At 49.7% G+C, this 16,859-nt stretch overlaps 2 protein-coding genes across 3 annotated transcripts in view; one reads left to right on the top strand and one right to left on the bottom strand.

The window, feature by feature from the left end:
• Positions 1 to 10,263, top strand: part of LITAF (lipopolysaccharide induced TNF factor) — a 34,946-nt gene extending 24,683 nt beyond the window's left edge. Inside the window, exons 2-4 of the mRNA XM_060260510.1 lie at positions 203 to 412; positions 6,729 to 6,885; positions 9,068 to 10,263. Of these exons, the coding sequence (XP_060116493.1) occupies positions 205 to 412; positions 6,729 to 6,885; positions 9,068 to 9,176 (474 nt within the window). The 5' untranslated portion in view covers positions 203 to 204 and the 3' untranslated portion in view covers positions 9,177 to 10,263. The remainder of the gene's footprint in view (positions 1 to 202; positions 413 to 6,728; positions 6,886 to 9,067) is intronic.
• A 2,415-nt stretch (positions 10,264 to 12,678) lies between these two features.
• Positions 12,679 to 16,859, bottom strand: part of LOC132588132 (multidrug resistance-associated protein 1-like) — a 43,673-nt gene continuing 39,492 nt past the window's right edge. For both annotated transcript variants that reach the window (XM_060260461.1, XM_060260462.1), the window contains exons 15-17: positions 15,616 to 15,782; positions 14,647 to 14,841; positions 12,679 to 13,845 (exon numbers count right to left, since the gene is read on the bottom strand). In XM_060260461.1, coding sequence (XP_060116444.1) covers positions 13,737 to 13,845; positions 14,647 to 14,841; positions 15,616 to 15,782 — 471 coding nt within the window. In that variant the 3' untranslated portion in view covers positions 12,679 to 13,736. The remainder of the gene's footprint in view (positions 13,846 to 14,646; positions 14,842 to 15,615; positions 15,783 to 16,859) is intronic.

The raw sequence follows: 16,859 nt of genomic DNA, 5'->3' as shown, positions 1-16,859 counted from the left end.
ACTGGAAGGGCTACCTCCATTGTCCAGATGTGGCTGACCAGCAGACATGGAGGCTGTTTGCCTGACCACCCCCCTCAGGGCGTGTGGGGTGCCAAGGCCAGCCTCCTGCCCGGCTAGGTGGAGCTTCTTGGCTCGACTGCTTTGTTCAGCTTCCTTTGCGGGCACCAGAGCTCTCTCAACCTCTGTTCTGTTTCCTTCGTAGAAATGGCTGCACCGCCACCTCCGTCGGCCCCCAACTTCCCAGTGGCCCCTCCGCCTTCCTACGAAGAAATCAGCAACGCCGCCCCCTACCCTGTCCCATACGCTCCCCATGCACCGTTTGGGGAGGGACCCCCACCCAAAGAGGGGCAAGCCCCGCCTTACCCGGCACAGCCGTATCCTGCGCACCCAGTGACCGTGGCCCCTCCTCCAGGTAAGCATGCATTACCGCCCAGTGCACAGATGGCCAAACTTGCTCAGCATAAGAGCCTCATAGAATAAATGTCAGATGTCTGAGAGCCCTAGGACATGAATGTCAGATGTTGGAGGGAAGAGAGGGAGGAAGACGAGGGAGGGAGAGGTGGAAAGAAAGCACCTTTAAATGCAGTCTCCAAGCTGCCAGCTGGCTTGGATTGGAGAAGTGATTTGACGAGACAAATGCCTTCTCCTAGCTGGCCAATGGGGGCTTTGAGAGCCACCCAATCTGTGTGAAAGAGCCACGTGTGGCTCCCAAGCTGCAGTTTGGCCATCCCTAGCGCAGCGTGTCTCAGATCCTTGCATGCATTTGGCCGGCCTGTGCGCAGCAAGCCATGGGACTGGGGCTAGAGAGGGGGACCAACCCAGAGCCAAGACTTCTCTTTGGGTTGAGAGAGCTCTGGTGCCCACAAAGGAAGCTGCAAGCGTGCCTTTGGGGAAAACAACGTGCTTTCTCTTTCCATTCTGCTGTTTCAGTAATGCATTCGAGGCAACATAACGATACTTAGTGGAACTGAGTTTTGAGTCCAGCAGGGGCCTTTAAGACAAATTATAATTTTGGGTATAAGCTTTCGTGGGCCTGCACACAAAAGCTTATAAAGGTGCAAGCACCAGTTGTTTTCGGCTCTGGGGTGATGTTGCTTTCACAACGTTTTCTTGGCAGACTTTTTGCGGGGTGGTTTGCCATTGCCTTCCCCAGTCATCTGCACTTCCCCCCAGCAAGCTGGGGACTCATTTTACCAACCTCGGAAGGATGGAAGGCTGAGTCAACCTTCAACTGACTACCTGAACCCAGCTTCTGCCGGGATCGATCTCAGGTCATGAGCAGAGTGCTTGGACTGCAGTACTGCGCTTTACTCCTCTTTGGGTAGCAGCTGCAAGTGTGCCTTTGGGGGAAGCAATTTGCTCTCTCTCTCCATTCTGCTGTCTCAGTAATGCATTCTGGGCAACATAACGATACACAGCGGAACTGAGTTTGAGTCCAGCAGAGGCCTTTAAGACCAACGAATTTTAATTCTGGGTATAAGCTTTCGTGTGCCTGCACACAAAAGTTTCTTGCCAGAATTAAACTTCGTTGGTCTGAAAGGTGCCAAGACTTGAAAGCTAAATGGGCCGTTTACCTGGTGTGCCTTACTCCAGTTAAAAACAAAACAAAACCCAGAAAAGATTTCTTCTAAAGAAGAGATTGAATTTATACCCTGCCGTTCCCTCAGAGTCTCAGAGCAACTTACTGGAGCAACACTCCTTCCCTTCTTCTCCCCACAACAGACACCTTATGAGGTCAGTAGGGCTGAGAAAGCTCCCAGATAACAGCTCTTGAGAGAACAGCTCTGAGAGATTTGCTGACCCAAGGTCACCCAGCTGGCTGCATGTGGAGGTAGAGTGGAGAATTGAACAGTTCTCTCAGATTAGAGTCCACCACTCTTAACCACTACATCAAACTAGCTCTCCAAGCAGAGTGGAACTTTATTCAAGTAAAGGAGACCCCAGAAAAGAATAGCTAAACATTATGGCATTAGCTTTTATAGCATGCAATAAATGACTTCTCAAGCACGTGCATTACAACTTCACAAAGCAAGCATCCATTTCTTCCATCCTTACTTTGGGCCCCTCACAAATTCCCTTTGCCCTCTTACCTTCCTCTGTATTTAGCAAGCCAAGGCCTTCAATTCAACTGCCATAGAACAATGGCTTTAGTTTTCAGCATGTTTCCATGCGCAGGCTTATCCTATCTCACATTTTACACAGTCTAGTTGCATGTCAGCAAGCCAGAAGATAAGCTTTTTATTTGTTGAAACACAGAGACCATCCGTTCTTCTGTGCTCAGTACCACCCCCCAAGAATGGCTCTCTCTCTTACATTTTAGGAAACAAAGTGAGGCAAAGGTCCAACCAAATGCTACTTGCTTCCAGCACTTTGCAAAATCTATCAAAATGGCGTCAAACTGGACTCAGACTTGGCTTTGGCTTCAGACCAGAGGTTGCCAAACTGTGGCTCTTTCACGCACATTTATTTATTTGCTTGGCTCTCTCTCCCGCCGTCCCCACCGAAGCAGGCTCAGGGCGGCTCACCAACAGTAAAAGCGTTTGCAGGTTAAATATTAACTAATTAAAACCTTACCAATAAAACAATTAAAACATTTTAAAAACAGTTTGGTGCTAATAATAATAATACATTCCAGTAATTTCAGTCTTCTTGAATACCCTCCTATGTGGCTATCCGTTAAAAGCAAGTTGAAGTAAAGCTATCTTGCAAGCCTTGCGGAACTGAGCAAGGTCCCTCCCGCAAGGCTCTTCTTTCTTCTGGCAGTTGGTTCCACCAATCGGGGCCTGCTATAGAGAAGGCTCTCTCCCGAGTGGTCTTCAGTCTTGCCTCCCTTGGCCCAGGGATCGATAGCAGGTTCCGTGTCCCTGATCTGAGTACCCTCTGGGGAACATGTGGGAAGAGACGGTCCCTAAGGTAGGCAGGTCCTCGGCCATATAGGGCTTTCAAGGTAATAACCAGCACCTTGTAGGGATCCGGTACACTTTCGGCAGCCAGTGCAGTTCCTGCAGCCCAGGCTGTGTGCGCTCCCACTTGGGAACCCCCAATAACAGCCTAGCCGCTGCATTCTGCACCAGCTGCAGACTCCGGATTTGAGACAAGGGCAGCCCCATGTAGAGGGTGTTACAGTAGTCCAATCTCGAGGTGACTGTAGCGTGGATCACAGTTGCCAGGTCGCCACGGTCTTGGAAAGGGACCAACTGCCTTGCCCGCCTAAGGTGAAAATAGGATTTGGCAGTGGCTGCTATCTGGGCCTCCATTGTCAATGAAGGTTCCAGTAGCACCCCCAAGCTTCTGACCTTGGGCGCCACTACAAGTGGGGGGATTCCCCTTCCCAGGCCGCTGCGGCTCAGGCAAAGGACCTCTGTCTTTGTCAGATTCAGCTTCAGTCGACTCAGCTTAAGCCACCCTGCCACGGCCTTCAGCGCCAAGTCCAGATTTTCTGGGGTACAGGTAGACTGGCCGTCCATCAGTAGATAGAGTTGGGTGTCATCAGCGTACTGATGGCAACCCAACCCATACCTCCTGGCAATCTGGGCAAGGGGGTGCATATAGATGTTAAACAGCATCGGGGAGAGCACCGTCCCCTGAGGCACACCACAGTTAAGTGGTGTCTCTGGGATGTCTGTCCCCCCGATCGCTACCCTTTGTCCCCGACAGTGGAGAAAAGAGGAGAGCCATTGTAAGGCCAACCCCTGAATCCCTGCGTCGGCAATGCGGTGAATCAGCAACTGATGGTCGACCGTGTCGAATGCAGCCAACAGATCCAACAACATCAGTATCGCTGAGCTGCCTCGGTCCAGATGCCGCTGGAGATCATCCACCAGGGCGACCAGTACTGTCTTCACCCCGTGACCTGGGTGGAAGCTGGACTAATGGGGGTCCAGGATGGAAACGTCCTCCAGAAAACTCTAACTGTAGCGCTACAGCCCTCTCAATAATTTTGCCCAGGAAGGTCAAATTCGAGACCGGCCGATAGTGTGCCAATTCGGCCGAATCTAGTGATGGTTTTTTCAGGAGAGGGGGGACCACCCTGGAAAGAGCCCCTCAGAGAGGAATCTATTTGCGATATCCCTTATAGCTGTGTTTCCCTGTGTCCTGGCTCCACCGTCAAAGTCTCCTGGCTCCACCCCCGAATTTTGGTGGGTCACAAAGGAGAATTGTAAAAATAACTGGGCCACGGGGGTGGGGGGGAAGTTTGGGAAACGCTGCCGTATAGGATATCGTAGCTCCAACCGGCAAGCTTTAATCAGCCAGGATGGGCAAGGGTCCAGATCACATGTTGTTGGGCGCACAGTGGAGAGAATTCTGTCGACTTCCTCCAGGCCGAGTGTTGCAAAACGATCCAAAGCTGATCTGGAAAAGAGGTGCGGAACCTCAAGTTCACTTACTGTTTCAACAGTGGCAGAGAGGTCGTTGCGGAGCGACGAGATCTTATCTGCAAAAAAAGTTGCAAAAGCCTCACAGCCAGTATCCAGTTCGCTGCAGTTTGGTCTGCCCCGTGGCAGAGTTGTGAGATACTGAATAATACTAAATAATTGTGCTGGGCATGAATTTGCAGATGAAATCTTAGCCACGAAGTGAAGGAAGGAAGGAAGGAAGGAAGGAAGGAAGGAAGGAAGGAAGGAAGGAAGGAAGGAAGGAAGGAAGGAAGGAAGGAGCCTCTCGAAGTCTCCACCGCCCCTTTGACCGGCTTGCAGAGGGCATTTGTCTCTTTAAATCACTTCTCCAAGCCAAGCTAGCCAGCAGCTTGGAGAATACATTTAAAGTTAAAGTTGTCTTCCTTTCCACCTCCTCCCTCCCTCCTCCACCTATTTCCTTCCTTCCTTCCTTTGTCTGATTTCATGTTCTGCAGCTCTCAGATCTGACATTTATTCTGTGTGGCTCTTATGTTAAGCAAATTTGGCCACCTCTGCTTCAGACCAAGATGGTGACTTGCAGTAATTACAAATATCAGCAAATATGGCCATAAGATAAAAGCAATTTTATTTTTAAAAAAAACTGGGCTGGGAAATGTAAGCCCAGTGTGCATGGCTAAAAATGCCAAGTCGACTATCAAAGCTTCCATGGGCACAGAAGAGACTCTCCGTAAGCTAACAGAGAGTCCATTGTGAGAGCCTCATGCAGGCCATTGGACTAGATGACCCTGGAGGGCCCTTCCAACTCTATGATTTTATGATGTAAGCAAAGGGGTTTGGTGCCTCCTTTGGGAAGGGCGTTGCCAGTGTAGATGCCACCCTGGGAAAGGAGAGCCCAGCTGAACAGATGTCGGGAAAGGCAGGGGAAGGGGACTCTTAGCCTCCCTGTCAGAACAGTTCTGATCCTTCAGCAACCCTGCAATTTCTGAAGCTGGACTACAGCTGCCTGGGATCCCCGAAGGAGGAGGAGTTGTCTGTGGTGGGCTTTTCACAAGGGCCAGTTTGTGTTTCTCGCTCTGAGCAGTTCCTTCAGATGAGGCTCTGGCCAGCTCAACGGACACTGGGAATGCTGCCCTTCTGCAGAAGTGAAGTACTCTCACTTGAAACGCTCCGTTATTGGTCTTTTAAAAGCCTTGCAGAAATCAAAAGAGGAAGCCGCCGCGTTCGCTAAGAAGGAAGCCTCTCTGTTCAGAGGCCGTCTGTCCCTGAACGTTCAGCGCAAACTATGCAAAGCGGAAAGACCTACAAGAGCTTTTCTAGGCAGGCAGTAAGAGTTACACTGTATGAAATGATTCACAAAATTGCTGAGGTCACTTCTTAGGGACCGGGGTCTAGACTGCTGTGTATAGTTTGCTGCAAGTTGGTTCCCACAATGATGTGTTTTTTTGTATCATTTATCAGGACTTTTTTGCATATTAGGCCACACCTCCCTGATGCAGTCAATCCTCCAAGAGCTTACAGGGTTCTTAGTACATGTCAAGCATGCGGGTTCAATGACGAGTCGAAGTTGAAACAAAGACTACGTTTATTGATAGACTGATACTTCTTGTGTAACAGATTCTTGAGAGTAATGCTGCACATACATTGATACAATACTTTTAAGGCTTACTTCAAAAGGATTCCAAGGGATGGGGGTGCGGGGTAGCTCTCACACATAAACTATCATAAATGTCTGCATTCTCATAGTGTTATCAGGACTCTGTCCTTGCTTTCCCAGATGGCTCACACTCCCTAGCGGGAATGTATGGGAAGGTGCTGATTACTGCTTCTCAAGTTAACTTTGTTTCTCACTACTTCTAGTATTTAGGCAATAAAGCAAAAAGGGGGAAGGGAAAGAATAACAAAGCTAGCAAGGCTCGGTCCTCCATGATACTTCACAGAACAGGATTAGGCAGGACCCTATAACAATCAATTATCAATGGAATTTCACCATGCTTGACAGTACAGAGCCTACTGTAAGCTTTTGGAGGATTGGCTACCCCAGTGGAGTGTGACCTAATATGCAAAGGAGTTCCTGCTACAAAAAATGCCTTGCATTTAATGCGTCATGTGAAGACTTTGGCTTTGCTTCAGTTCTTTTTTTTTAAACTTCTGGTCAAAATCCTACAGCCTTAATCCTTTTGCTTTGTTCACGGAGTACCCAACGTGGTGGGTTTTGAGCCCCTCCCCCTGTGTCATCTGCTTGGAGCCCAAGTGAGAAAGGGGGACGATGCATGATGTAAATTAAAAAAAAGCTGGAGGTCAGAGTGACCCCCCCCCCATGGCAATTTTTGCCTTTGGCTAATGATGCTCTTGCCGTTGTCTTCCCACCAGTGGCCGTCCAGGCGGTTTACATCCAGAGCCCGCTGACCTTCCAAGACCGCCCCGTCCAGATGTGCTGTCCGTCGTGCAGCAAAGTGATCGTGACGCGCCTGACGCACTCAGCGGGGGCCCTGACCTGGCTGTCTTGCGGGAGTCTCTGCCTGCTGGGGTAGGTGATCGGAGTGCCCTCCGCTCCTGTGCCCACACGTGAGGCTCTAGCATTCTGCTGACTTCCCTGCCCTCCTGTCGGTCTGCCGTGGGTCGGCTCACCAAGTTGGGGCTGTAGCTAAGACGCGGCCCCCTCCCCAGATCCCCCACCTTCTCTAGGAATTCTTAGCAGCTTCCATTTGAACTATTTGAGAGACAGGGTGACACAGTGAGCCAAGTGTCAGACTGGGATCTGGGAAACCTGAGTTCGAATCCCTGTTCGTGCCATGGAAGCTCACTGGGTGATCTTGGGTCGGGCACATACTCTTAGCCTAGCCTACCCCACAAGACTGTGGGGAGGATGAAATGGAAGAGAAAACCATTCAAGCTGCTTTGGGTCCCTTTGAGGAGAGAAGGGCAAGACATGAATAAAGTTAAATAAACAAACGAGAAGTTTTTTTAAAAATTGTGGCCCCAAGATGTCCTTAATTTAGGGTGGATTTTTCATGACTGAGAAGAGATGTTCCTGCCCACATACCTCTCTCCCTTTTGGCACTTTGAACAGGAGTGGAAGTTATCTAAGGAACATATTCACTAGGATGTTTTTTTTTTAAACCCTCATTTTAAAAGTAACTTCCAGTGTGGTGTAGTGGTTAACTGCATGGACTCTTATCTGGGACAACCGGGTTTGATTCCTCACTGCTCCACTTGCAGCTGCTGGAATGGCCTTGGGTCAGCCATAGCTCTTGTAGGAGTTGTCCTTGAAAGAAGAATTGAAGAAGAAGAATTGCAGATTTATACCCTGCCCTTCTCTCTGAATCAGAGTGGCTTACAATCTCCTGTATCTTCTCCCCCCACAACAGACACCATGTGAGGTGGGTGGGGCTGAGAGGGCTCTCACAGCAGCTTCCCTTTCAAGGACAACCTCTGCCAGAGCTATGGCTGACCCAAGGCCATTCCAGCAGGTGCAAGTGGAGGAGTGGGGAATCAAACCCGGTTCTCCCAGATAAGAGTCTGCACACTTAATCACTACACCAAACTGGCTGTCTTCTGGGCAGCCTCTGGGAGAGCTCTCTCAGCCCCACCCACCTCACAGGTTGTCTGTTGTGGGGGAAGACGATAAAAGAGATTGTAGGCCGCTCTGAGACTCTGATTCAGAGAGAAGGGCGGGATATCAATCTGCTTTCTTCTTCATTTAAACAACTGAAATCAAATCACACTCATATCCGTGCAGAGGCTGTAACAAACCATTAGTTGTGTGTGTGTGTGTGCAGTAAGTGCTGTCACTGGCGATCTTCTGATTGAACGTCCTTCTAAATGTCCTGTTCTTGACAGCCTTGTTGGGATCTCGCAAAGGGGAAGGGGGGCCCATGTCTTCCTTCGCTGATATACAAAGGCCCTTTCAGTTTTGCTCGTGTGTGGTCAGAAACGCAAACCTCTCTCTGCTTTTGTGGCAAAGCGCAGTGGGTCGTCTTGTCCCAACCACAAAGCTCTTCTCTTCCGGCCGAACCGTGATTCTGAGCTGGCGGGGGGGGTGGGGTAGTTGTGGCGGGAAAGGAAGAGAAGGCGAAACCGCTTTAGCCAAGCCACAGGCGGTGGTTTCCCTGATGCGGAATCTCCCGAGCGGAGTCCAAGCAGCCCACCTGGGACTCTGGAGACCCTGCAAGGATGTTGTGTTCTGGGCACGTTTGGGAACTCCCGCTCTGTGCCCCCCCCCCCGTGTCAAGACCAAACTGCCACAGCTCCCCACAATTGGTGATAGAGCGCCATCAAGAGGCCTGGGGCAGACGATTCTGGAGCTGAAAGCCTGTGTCCAATTTCCCACTTGCCTTATGCGGCTCTCATGCTCCTCTTTTCAGCGGGGCTTCCATCCAATTTCACACTCTCTGCCCCGGGGCTGCAACTAGCTTCGCCTTTTTCACACGGCAAAGAGAAACTGCGTTTTAGAGGTTTCAGTTTGCTGCCCGAAAAAGGCGAAGCTGGTTGCAGCCCCGGGGCAGATAGGAAATTGGATGGACGCCCCGCTGAGAAGAGAAGCATGAGAGCGGCGTAAGGCGAGTGGGAAATCGGTCTGTGTTTGAAACCAGTTTGTGGCCTTTGGGGGAGGGAATGGGATGGGGGGTGGGCCCGAGGTTCCGGAAGAGCCAACAGAACTTGGCCGGGGCATCCACAGCTGAGCCTGGCTCGGTTTCTTTCTCACACAGGTGCTGGGCTGGCTGCTGCTTCATCCCCTTCTGCGTGGACGCCCTTCTTGACGTGGACCACTATTGCCCCAGCTGCAACACCCTCCTCGGCACCTACAAGCGGCTCTGAGTGGCAGCAGGATTTGTGCCGAAGGGGGGAAGTTGGGTCGTCTCTGCAAGCGTTTCTCCGGCGCTTTTGATGCTCTGCATTTTTGCCTTTTACAAATATCGGTTCAGCAAGATGAGGCCTTTTTCTCTCCCTCTTCTCTGCCTCCAAATTTCTGCTGCGAAAGGAACGCGCAGCGGCCATTTTCTCCAGGGAAACTGATCTCTGTAGCTTGGAGATCAGTTGCGATCCCAGGAGATCTCCGTGAGGGAAGGAGTCAGGTGCATTAAGCGTATTGTCTTAAGATGGGTTATTGTGGGGGGTGAACCAACTGTGCGTGCTGCGCGAGGCTCCTTTTTTTTTACTTGGAGGCCTTTCTTGTTATGCCTTATTGTTTACTACTTTCCTTGAGCACTGAAATCTCTCTTAAAATGCTGGTTTTCAGACTCTTTTGAACAGGTGTTCCATTCAAGTTGCACTGTGCCACAAAAACAAAAAATTCTGGCCTCCTTTATATTCAGAGCTTTAAGTGTCGTACAGAGGATATTCCAAGTTTTTTGATATTATGCCGCGAAGGAAATCTGTGGATATCAGAATATTTTTTGCTTCTTGAATTCCTCAAGAGGGTCGGATTCCTTCTGTTCTCCGAACTGATTTGGCAGGTTCTGATGGGGAAATTTTGCATCCGTGGGGCTAGAATATCGGGTGGGTCATAACTGATATGAATGTATTGAATGGATCATAACTGATATGAGTGTATTGAGGCCAGATTCCCATTTTGGGATGGACGTTTTCTGCAGCAGCCCAGTGGGTCCTTGCTGTGCTCCCTTCTCCTATGGAACAATCTGGATGAACTTGGGGGATGTTGAGTGTAAGGAAGAGCGGAGTGCTACGTCACCGTATGCGTTCTGGCATCTGAAACATTTTGTCAGTTCTCCCCCTGCGTTTTGTGAGCTTGCATCTCAGAGCAAATGCGATTCAGAACACAATATCCTGTGGGAAGAGTAATGGTTTGCTGCTGGAGCCAAAACTTGTATTTTTTTATGTGAATTTGACCACTGTTTTGTTGTCCTGTGAATCTTTTAAATAAAATTTGGAAGTTACTGTTGCATCAGGGGCTACGGAGTTGGCTCGTGTTGCTCTCGCTCTTTCGGGAGGGCTTCTTTTCTTGTGCCGTAAAGTCCCTTGTGCTACTCACAGCCTAGGGGAAGAGGTGGGGCTTCCTCTCCACTATCACACCCAAGCTACAGTTAGGGTTGCCCAGATGGTTGTGGGTTGAGAAATTCCTGGACTTTTGTGGGGTGGAGTCTAGGGAGGGCAGGGTTGGGGGAAGGAAGGAATTATAGTGTGGTAGAATGTTGTGGAGCCTTTCAAAGCAGCCATTTTCTCTGAAGCCTGCAGGTAGATTTTGCCATTTCACACTGTAAAATCCAGAAACAAAGTGGATTCCAAGTGCCTAGTGCAGGAGGTGTGAGCCAGCTTGGTGTATGTAGTGGATAAGAGGGGCGGCTTCGAATCTGGAGAGAACTGGGTTTGATTCCCCCACATGAAGCCTGCTAGGTGACCTAGGACCAGTCCCTGCTCTCTCAGAACTCTGGGACACTGTTGCTGGGGATGTATGTGTGATGGTGGAAGGATTTCTGGTCCTGCTGATGGACCTCCTGATGGCGCATGAGTTTTGGCCACTGCTTGACACAGAGTGTTGGACTGGATGGGCCATTGGCCTGATCCAACATGGCTTCTCTTATGTGACACAGAGTGTTGGACTGGATGGGCCATGGACCTGATCCAACATGGCTTCTCTTATGTTCTTATGTCTGGGGCAGGAATGCTCTGTATTTTTGGTGCTGGGGGGGAGAAGAGTGGGGGGGATTCTAGTGCCCTGGCCCCACTGATGGACCTCCTGATGACACTTGGGTTTTTTGGCCACTGTTTGACACAGAGTGTTGGACTGGAGGGGCCATTGACCTGATCCAGCATGGCTTCTCTTATGTTCTAAACATTGTTGGTCCTAAAGGTACCCAAGGACTCAAACATTGTTCTAATGTGGGGAAAAGTTTTCTTCATTTGAAACAGCTGTTGGAAGAAATTGTGACTGGACCAGATCAGCTAGTATTGGAGAAGAATGCAGCTTAGTGTATGGGGGAACAGAGTAGTTTGTGAAAGGGAACCATTTTCTGGACTCTGTGTGTGTGTTTTCCTGTGTAGCAGAACCCCCTGCAGCTGGGTGGTGTCTTAATTCTGCCTTCCTTCAGGAACGAAAGCTATAAGATCACACCCCAACCCGGTGAAAAAGAAGAAGAGATTACCCAAAGGAGTCTCAGAGCATTTTAAAATCCCCAACAGACACCCTGTGAGGCAGGTGGGGCTGAGGTAGCTGTGACTGGCCCAGGGTCAACCCAGGTGGCTGCAGGTGGAGGAGGAAGAGTGGGGAATCAAAGTAGGTTCTCTAGATTAGAGTCTGCTGCTCTTAACTCATACACCACAGCTGGCTCCTCTCTGACAGAGAGAACATTTTAACTTGTGTTCTGTAACTTCCATTCCTGGCTCCCAGACACTTCCTTTATTCATGCGGACTGGTGGAGGAAGAGGTTTGGATGTCCAGTCAATGCCCTGATAAGCTGCCCTCCCACCCTGCAGAATTGGTGTTTTTTTCTCTTCCTGGTACAGGAAGGCAGCAACTGAGCTTGTGATCCTTGGCTAATGTGACTCTACAGTCATCACAAGATTTCTAAGGGGGAGGGTTGTGTAGGCGTTTCATTTGTGACTTCTCTGTTGTGTTAAGAAACCATGGAACCACTGTTTGTTGCTCAGTTCCATAAGATTTCTCTAAAGGTGGTTTGGGGGCAAGGGGAGACAGGAAAGGCCTTGTTTGTGGGTTTTTTTTTTAATAAACTTGAATGTTTTCTCATCACCTCCTACTGGGTCCTTTTAACTAGAGATTCCGGGGATTGAACCTGGGACCCTCCTGCATGCCAAGCAGATGCTCTGCCATTGAGCCACGGTTCCTTGGACCAATTATGATGTGCAGGAAGTCCTAACATTGACCCATTCAGCAGTTAAGAGTCAGGGCAAAAAGGTAAAAAAGGCAAAGGTAGTCCCCCCTGTGAAAGCACCAGTTGTTTCCGACTCTGGGGTGACGTCACATCACAACATTTTCACGGCAGACTTTTTACGGGGTGGTTTGCCATTGCCTTCCCCAGTCATCTCCGCTTTCCCCCCAGCAAGCTGGGGACTCCTTTTACCAACCTCGGAAGGATGGAAGGCTGAGTCAACCTGGAGCCGGCTACCTGAAAGATTCAGGGCCCCTTCAGCTTTACCTGGGGGCTCAATATGCAACTTAAATGCTTGAACATCCAGAGACATTTAATGTGGCTAACAGACCTCCCACCTTTTATACAAACAGCAGCCAAGCAACCAAGACCTGCATTCAGTTCACAGAATAACTAAGAGGGTAATTTTCCAAGCCCCCCCCCCCCCCAAAAAAAATTAACTCGAAAGCTCTTTTCAGGAATCATTACAAAAATACCAAAGTAAATTTGTTTATTCAACTTTTAAAGAACTGTTATGTACAAAACCCCAAATAAATAATGTCTTTTTCCCATCTAAGAAAAGACGACGCTTATTTCTTTAATAATAGTAGTAAAAAGAAATCAGCAATTGAATTCAAGATTGACAGTTCTACGCTGTTGGATGAGGCTTTGGATCCACGGAGGGGCTTCTGTCTCTTTCTGAAAGGAGAATCTGAAAAATGTGAGGCAGGCCAAACTTTGGAGGCAGATTCTTCGGGGGGGAATTCAAAGATTGTGAAAAGGGGGAAAGCCCCAAAGAAAGGGGTTTTGGCCACTCAGGCACACACATTAGTAAGCTGCAGTAGCCATGTCAGCCCTCACTGGAGTTAAGTAAAAATAGTTGGACGTGTCAGTTATTTCACCCATTTGTTTAAATAACGGGAGGGGCGGGGAACCTTACTGGTGCGGGAATAAATGTTCCAAGTCTTCACCTTCCAACACTGCCAATCAGTTTAACTTTGCCTTCTTTCAACCAAACGACAAGAATGACTTTTAACAAAATTCTATACCCGGAGCGTTTTTCCAGATTCATCAAAATGGCTTTGGTTGTATTATTTTTTAGTCTGATCAATTTAAGGGGAAAAGGCCAAAAGCCCAACCGAACTCAAATATGTCTGTCTCTCTTACAGCCCCTCTTCCTTTCAGGGGCTGGCTTTTCTGGGGGGGGGGGGGGGCGAGCTAATCGGCCTTTTGAAAAAAACCACCTCTGAACACAGAGCAAAAAAACAAAGACGCTCTCCAACCTTGAAGGATGTTTTGGTCCTTCAGAGGTCACAAGGTTTTGGAGAGCCCCAAGGAAAATCTGGAGGACTTGAGACTATTGCCCCCGCCCCCTGGTATATACTTGCAAAATAGCAAAGGGGGGGGGGGGTTTGAATTGGCGCTGATACCTCTTCCATCATCAGATTCCAAAAACCAGTTCTTCTGAGGAATTATCTGGCCTGAGGCTTCCCAACGTGGATTTCAAGAGTTTGGGCGTCTAACTGCTGGGGAGGGGAACACCGGTCTTGGGTTATGCCAGCCCCGACTCTTTGGCCATGCTGTAAAAAATGCCTTTCTTCTGGATGAGGGAGGCTGGAGAATCACACTCCACAATTTCGCCTTTGTCAAGGACTATGACCCTAAAGCAAAGAAAGGAAAAGCAAAGATCAGGAAACGGGTAATTCTGTCCCGGGCAGGAGAAGAAATAAAGAAATGGGATAGTGAAGAAAGGCAGATTTTAAGCCCAGTGTGCTGGCTAAATTTAATGAAGCCCATTAAGAGAACAAAGAATCAGACACAGAATAACTACAGTGTGTCTCTTGCTACACTTCAGCAACAAAGGGAAGTGGCCCACTGCATGCTGGGATTTCACCAAGGACTTCTGGTGCATAGATGAAGCTTTCGTCTAATGAAGGGAGGGGGGCCTGGGCCCAGAGATGGGCAGCCGCTCTCCAAGGTCTCAGGCGGAGGTCTTTCCCATCACCAGCTGCCTGGTATTTTCAACTGGAGATGCCAGGGATCGAACCGGGCACCACCTGCATGCCAGGCAACTGCTCCACAGCCCCTCTCCAAACGCACATGAAACTACCTTATACTGAATTAGTCCCTTGGCCCATCAAGGTCAGTTTTGCCTATTCAGACTGGCAGCAGCTCTCCAGGGTCTCAGTCTTTGGAATCACCTGGAGAACCAGTCTGGGGTAGTGGGTACATGCCAAGCAGAGGCTCTTCCGCTAAGCTCTGGCCCTTCACATACAGAACCTGGCTTCAGGACTCTGCTTTCAATCCTGTTTTCGTTTGTCTGTTTAGGTCACATCTAGCCTCAGTCAGTGCTTTGGTGAGCTCAAAAGCTCACACAGTGCTCTGGGCTCGTACATCAGTTTTGCTCTCGTCTTTGGACTTGGCCTGCCCACCCCTGCAGCGAACGGCCCCCGTGGCTTTACCGTGTGTAGTCCATGATGGTGTTCAGCCGGTGTGCTATGGTCAAGACCGTGCAGCCTTCAAACTGCGTCCGGATGGTCGACTGGATGAGGTCGTCTGTCTCCAGGTCTACTGCGGCGGTGGCTTCATCTAAAACCAGGATTTTGGACTTTCGCAGCAAGGCCCGGGCCAGGCAGACCAGCTGACGCTGCCCAACGCTGCAGGAAGAAACAGGGAAGAGAGGAAACCACCAGTCTTTAATCTGAACCCCCCCCCCAGGGACAGAAAAACTCGCCTTACCCTGAGTCAGTCAAGGTCAATATTGCCTATCGTTTCCCAGGCTTTCAGGCTGAGGCCTTTCACATTTAGCGGACCTGATCCTTTTAACTGGAGATGCTGGGGATTGAACTTGGGACCTTCTGCATGCCAAGCAGATGCTCTGCCACTGAGCTAAAGGCCAAATCTGGGGGAGAATTTTAGTGCTTTTAAATGCAGAATTGCTGGACTGAGCTCCTTGCCAAAGACTGGCTAGTCCTGTGCATTAAAAATTACTAAACAGGACTGTTTTTTTCCTTAAGGAAGTGGTAATGAAGATGAGGACGCTCCCCAAGAGGTGGGAAACATTGCTAGATTGGGGGGGGGGGGGAAGAGAAAGGTGCAGCAAACCAATTTTTAGGCTTGTTAGAACTGTCCCATCACATCACATGACCGCGTCTTCTACTGAATTGGACCATTAGTCCATCCAGGGCACTCTTGTTTCCTCAGAAGAGCAACAGCAGAGCTCTTTCCCTTCACCTCCTGCCTGGTCCTTTTTAACTGGAGGTGCTTCCGGGGACAGAACCTGAGACCTTCTGCTTGCCAACCAGAGGCTCTGCCACGGAGCCACGGCCCTTCCAAACGTTGCTTAAAATGCAGTGATTGTGTACTTGAGCAGAAGCAAAGTGAAGACAAGAGCATTTAAAAGAAGAATGGCGGCAGAAGCCGGTTTGTACCTGAGGTTTTCTCCACCTTCTGAGCACTCGTGATTGAGTTTGTCAGGGAGCGTGGAAACAAAGTTCTTCAAGTGTGCCAGTTCCAAGGACATCCAGACGTCTTCATCAGAATACTGGTCAAAAGGGTCCAGATTCATGCGAAGGGAGCCGGAAAAGAGGACGGGGTCCTGTTTGGAAGAAGAAGAAGAAGACATTGGATTTATATTCCGCCCTCCACTCAAGAGTCTCAGAGTGGCTCACAATCTCCTTTCCCTTCCTCCCCCACAACAGACACCCTGTGAGGTAGATGAAGATATTGGATTTATATCCCGCCCTCCACTCTGGAGAGTCTCAGAGCGGCTCACAATCTCCTTTCCCTTCCTCCCCCACAACAGACACCCTGTGAGGTAGATGAAGATATTGGATTTATATCCCGCCCTCCACTCCGAAGAGTCTCAGAGCGGCTCACAATCTCCTTTCCCTTCCTCTCCCCCCCCCCCACAACAGACACCCTGTGAGGTAGATTAAGATATTGGATTTATATCCCGCCCTCCACTCCGAAGAGTCTCAGAGCGGCTCACAATCTCCTTTCCCTTCCTCTCCCCCCCCCCACAACAGTCACCCTGTGAGGTAGATGAAGATATTGGATTTATATCCCGCCCTCCACTCCGAAGAGTCTCAGAGCAGCTCACAATCTCCTTTCCCTTCCTCCCCCACAACAGACACCCTGTGAGATAGATGAAGATATTGGATTTATATCCCGCCCTCCACTCCGAAGAGTCTCAGAGCGGCTCACAATCTCCTTTCCCTTCCTCCCCCACAACAGACACCCTGTGAGGTGGGTGGGGCTGGAGAGGGCTCTCACAGCAGTTGCCCTTTCAAGGACAACCTCTGCCAGAGCTATGGCTGACCCAAGGCCATGCTAGCAGGTGCAAGTGGAGGAGTGGGGAATCAAACCCGGTTCTCCCAGATAAGAGTCCGCACACTTCACCACTACACCTAACTGGCTTTGGGTGACAGAATCACAATAAGTGGGGACACAACACGCATTTTCTAAATTCTGACCCTGCAACAATAGTTTTTAGGCATAGTCACGACTAAACAGAGCTGTGCTTCTAAAAGAAGGCAAAGGGCTCTTGTCTGGCCAATGCGCAGAGCTGCAAGTGGTCTGGATTTTGCACACAGGTATCACCTGCTGTAGGTGAGCATTGCTTCTCCGCACAAATGTGCTTCTTGTGTAGGGAATCCAAGCAACCCACAGCTCT

Source organism: Heteronotia binoei, chromosome 20, assembly GCF_032191835.1.
Source record: "Heteronotia binoei isolate CCM8104 ecotype False Entrance Well chromosome 20, APGP_CSIRO_Hbin_v1, whole genome shotgun sequence".
NCBI classification, from domain to species: domain Eukaryota; kingdom Metazoa; phylum Chordata; class Lepidosauria; order Squamata; family Gekkonidae; genus Heteronotia; species Heteronotia binoei.
The sequence above is the reverse complement of the archived record's forward strand: the minus strand, read 5'-3'. Positions and strand labels throughout refer to the sequence as shown.